Here is a 5,186-nt window from a genome sequence, read left to right as displayed (position 1 = left end):
ATGCAGCCGAATGAGACTGGAGTTCAAACACTGGCTCCAGAGCCATGTGAGCAGCCGATACTACCGGAGGACAACGCTGCCGTGAACTGTAGCGGCGGCTCCACCGGCAACTTGTCGCTGTACTGCTGGCTGCAGCTCCTCAGCAGGGAATCCATCACGGAATTTCAAGGAGACGGCGCCAGTTTGGTGGTGCGTGTGATGATCGCTTGTGTCTACTCCATAGTTTGTGCGCTCGGGCTGGTTGGAAACTCACTGGCTCTGTATCTGCTGCACTCCCGGTACAGGCGAAAGCAGTCGTCCATCAACTGCTTCGTGATGGGGCTGGCCGTCACGGACCTCCAGTTTGTTCTGACTCTACCTTTCTGGGCGGTGGACACGGCCCTGGACTTCCGCTGGCCGTTTGGCCGAGTGATGTGCAAAATCGTCAGCTCCGTCACCGCCATGAACATGTACGCCAGTGTGTTCTTCCTCACCGCTATGAGCGTGGCGCGTTATTACTCCATGTCCTCCGCGCTGAAGATGCACAGCCGGCGGGCGGCGGCCACTAGAGCCAAGTGGATGAGCCTGGGAATCTGGGCGGTCTCTCTGGTGGCCACTTTGCCCCACGCCATCTACTCCACCAGCGTCATGGTGTCGGATGAGGAGCTTTGCCTGGTGCGCTTCCCAGACTCAGGCAGCTGGGATCCACAGCTTCTTTTGGGTCTCTACCAGCTGCAGAAGGTCTTGCTGGGTTTCCTCATCCCTTTGATCATAATCACCGTCTGCTACCTGCTGCTAGTGCGCTTCATCCTCAGCCGACGCATCGCAGGTGCGGGGGGGCCCAGAGGTGGAGCAGGGCCGGCAAAGGCGTCGCTCCAAAGTGACCAAATCCATCGTCATCGTGGTTCTGTCCTTCTTTCTTTGCTGGCTGCCCAATCAGGCGCTGACGCTGTGGGGCGTGCTGATAAAGTTCGACCTCGTGCCCTTCAGCAAGGCCTTCTACAACGTGCAGGCCTACGCCTTCCCGCTGACCGTGTGCTTGGCACACACCAACAGCTGCCTCAACCCCGTGCTCTACTGCTTGATCCGCCAAGAGTTTCGGGCCGGGCTCAAGGAACTTCTCCTCCGCGCCACGCCATCCTTCAGGAGCCTGACCCATCTGCTGCATCGCAAGGCCAAAGTGGCCGAGGCGCCGCCGCCTGTCCTCGTGCTGGTCCAACTGGAGGTCTGACTGTTGATGTTGAAGGACTAACTCACAAAGTAAAAACAAAAGGTGAAAGCTGCCTATAGCACTGTGGATCCGGAGCTGGTGCATCCATCTCGAACCCTGTCAACGCGTCTTTTTGGTCTTTGACAATAACATTATCATAATGGACTACCCAGTGGGATGTGCTCCACTTTTACTGCGGGCTCCAGAGATTCACTCACACAATATTGTAACTTGTTATACAATGACTCTCTCTCTCTCTCTCTCTCTCTCTCTCTCTCTCTCTCTCTCCATCTGCCTCTATACGTTTGCTGCTCTCTTTGTAATTTGGCATGCGTGCAGAAGCCACCGACTGTGATGAGCTCAACCTCAATTAACATTGGCCTCCGCATCGGCAACGCGAGTTGGGGGATCAACACTCCCAGGGCGCGACGACGACTTCACTGATCAAACTTTCTGACTGTGAATGGGTGAGGGCTTTTACTTTGGAGAAAACTAAAATAAAACATGACCGAGATCTTTCAAAGGAGGATGGGGGATGTGATTATGAGACGAGAGGGATTCCAGTGCGTTGGCCAGTTGCTGTGTTTGTATATTTATTCTGCGGTGCACTGTTTCAGTAAAAAAAAAAAGCCAACTGGGAAAACGACACCCGACAAGCATTGAAATCAACCTCCTGTAGTTCTTTCAAGGTTAGACGTCATAAGGTGTATTGTTAGCGAAATGAATGTTGTGCTTGAAGGCACTTGAGAATCACGAATTGTATAAGATTGATACTCCTGTGCAACACATCTCACACTGGTCACACATGAGCTGAGCACATGTTGAGCTGCATTGCAGTGGTTCTCAACCTTTTTGTCAGTGATGTACCCCCCTGTGAAATATTTCTTTCAGCCGAGTACCCCCTGACCAGTGCAAAGCAATACACAGTGTTATGCTATCCGTGTCTGAATATAATTCAGTTTATGAACTTACACTTGTATTTTATTGAATATTTATTAATTGACTACTTATAAAGGATTTTTTTTTTTAATGGATGCTCATTTTAAATATATATTTTTTAAATCTCACGTACCCCCTGGAGTGCCTTCAGGTACCCCCAGTGGGTACACATACCCCCATTTGAGAACCACTGCTGTATCGCGTGCACACAAATAGAAATGTTTATGCTCACTACTACTCATGCATATCTGAGTTTTCTCATAGCTGTAAATGTGTGAGCAATATAATAAATTATTTATAATTCAACATTAAAAGCTGCAGATGTGTGGTTTTTGCAAAATATTCAAACCAGGCTATTGATACCAATGTTGTGTTTTTTCTCCACGCACAGTTCATTGATGTCAACGCCGGCCTTTGCTTCTCCGACCGTGATCACGATCTTTTTTTTTTTTTTTTTTTATGAGACGTTCGTTGATTTCCTGTTTCAATGGAATGGAATCAAATTTCCCGTTTCATTCAGCGAATGAATTAAAATCCCCGAGCTGGAACTCTTTGTAATAACACAATTCAAAAGTTCAAATTCAGAGCATATCCACAGGGAAATGAATTAGGCAACAGTGGTTTGGAATATAAAGTGGGGCCGTTGTTGTAAACTGACAGAAGGGCATCAGATGATAGACTCACTCCTCTAATTATTGATATTTCATTTTCTCATTCTGTGTTTGCACAGCACCTCTTCGATCACTACCCATATTAGCACAATACCGCACAAATAATCTATGAACGAAGGTGCTCTGATTTGCCCTTTCATTCAAATCTCAAGAGTGAAAAAATAAAGAAGCAAAAATCCTCATTTTTACGAGAAACACTCAATAAAACATTATGGTATGATATTTATGTTTTTGAATGACCCCAGGGAGCCAGACAACCAGGAACCGTACAAACGCTCCCGAAGCACTGCTTGTTAATCATTTCGTGGTTTATTTTGTTAATTTATGCACAACCAGATTGCGAATTGTGATTATGTAGTATGATAATTAAAAAACAATGCAGTACCCTGCTCGCGCAAAGAGCTGTATTAGTAGAATCGGGCATTAGCAGATTGTTTTTAAATCATCGTGCCTCACATCCATGAATAACAACCGGTGTCAAACCGAAGGTTCATCTTCACACACTCGGCCCATTGTTTTCACTCTCAGTTATGAAGGATCGCTTCTGTAATTACACATGTCGGCACAATTGAGATGTGTAGCTTCAGCGTGTGCATCTTATAAACCCCTGGAAAGTATCCAATAACCACGAGCAGGCCCCTCTGGCCAACAGCCAAGTGGTCCGTGATGAAAACCCATCCCGCAAAGCTCATAAAATGATAATGAACAAGTGTCGTGTCGAAAACTGTTTAGCATTCAGGGCATGCAGCACGAGACAGAAGAGAGAAAGTTTGCTCCTTTTCTTTAATTACAGCTGACCTATATTGCCTGTCCTCTATGTTTGTTTATGTGTGTCTGTGTGTGTGTGTGTGTGTGTAGCTATATACACAATAATGATTTTCACACCGCTCTTTCTGCCCTCCACTGAACAGGAGACTGAGACAATACAGGAACTGCAACAGAGCAAACAATAGTTTTACATTATAAGTAAATAGAAGTCAACAGTTTGAGAATAAACAGAGGAAATACCTCCGAACCTTCTAACAATAAACGGGGGGAAAAAGATAGCTGGAGGACTGGCGGACTCACACAGGGAAATACTTTGAGCTCATATTTCATTACAATACGGTGAAGTTTATCATTTACATTACACCAGGCTTTGTATGTACCGTCCTCCGAGTACATATCATCTTCTTCTTCTTCTTCTTCTTCCAGCTGTTCTTCTGAGGACTCAGTCCGTTGTGACTGAGCCCATCTGAGCTCATATATATCTAAAGCTGTCATATTTGTTTTTGTCTCAAACACTTAATAGACTCATCAACACGCACTTATCTACATGCGTGACACCCTTTGGTGCTGACCTTTTCTCCAATACCTTAATGAGAGCCAAATGACGCTTGCATCACTAAAATATTTAGGTATCCCTCGTTAGCGTTGGAACAGACTTCTTCTAAACCCGGGCGGGGTTACTTGGAAGCAGGTGAGACACTTAGCGTGCTAATGTCACGCAGGCTGAATCAAAAAGGTCCTGATGAGAGAGAGAACCCATACAGCTAAATTGATTATCTAAATATGTCATGAGGCGCCCCGTTTAATTGTAGAGCAACTTTCATCAACAAGGCCATTCAAAGTGCTTTGTATTATTAAGTAGACCGCCGTGAAGAGGATATAAAAAAAAAGAAACGTCAGATAAGCTAATAAAAGAGAATAAGACAATATGAAATAATTAGGATTTTATGTATTCAGGAGATGTGGATAACCCTTAGTTAACCATTAGAAAGCAGAGCAGAAGGAGGTTGTGAAAATGACTGAAAACAAGTGAGACCGCTATATATTAGAATCACTTCATTATATGTTTTTTCCCTCTTTATTTCTCTCGTTTCTTTGATCCTCTCCTTTTTATTTGTTCGTCCTCGTCCGGCAATTATTATAATCAACTTCCCTTATCTATTCATTTAAAATATAGCCCTCTTGCAATATAATCCCCCTTTAAATGAGACACACACTTTCTTTTTTTTTTCTCCCACAAACACACCAGGCAACAATGTAGATGGGCCATAATTAATCATGCAAAGCAGCACCTCACTCTCCGTGACAGTTGTTTTCATTTCCCAAGATATCTTTCGCAAGTTTAGAGTCTGAAGATTTTCAATCAAGGCAATCTGTGAGTGGCGCCATTTTTTTTCTTCTGCTCATCATATCCAGTTGCACTGTCGCACCCGTATCTTCAAAAAGTCCTCTCGGGGAATTCAATTTCCTCTCCCATAGCAACCGAATGTGCTTATCACTCTGACTATTAAACGGCTTCGTGAGTGCTATGAACTAACGCAGAGTTAGCCCCCTCTCTCGCCCTCCCTTCCCAGCCTCCTGCTTTGCCGATGTCCTCTGGGTTTGGCTCCAGCACCTTC

The 5,186-nt window shown here is 45.1% G+C and overlaps 1 protein-coding gene across 1 annotated transcript; it reads left to right on the top strand.

The window, feature by feature from the left end:
• Nucleotides 1-1,210, top strand: rxfp3.2b (relaxin family peptide receptor 3.2b). Its single transcript, XM_034531256.1, is given in 2 exon segments — nucleotides 1-813; nucleotides 815-1,210. Coding segments are annotated over 2 exon segments (1,209 nt in total).
• The last annotated feature ends 3,976 nt before the right edge of the window (nucleotides 1,211-5,186 follow it).

Source organism: Cyclopterus lumpus, chromosome 4 (genome assembly GCF_009769545.1).
Source record: "Cyclopterus lumpus isolate fCycLum1 chromosome 4, fCycLum1.pri, whole genome shotgun sequence".
NCBI lineage: Eukaryota > Metazoa > Chordata > Actinopteri > Perciformes > Cyclopteridae > Cyclopterus > Cyclopterus lumpus.
Note: the sequence above shows the minus strand (reverse complement) of the source record. Positions and strands in the feature narration are given on the sequence as shown.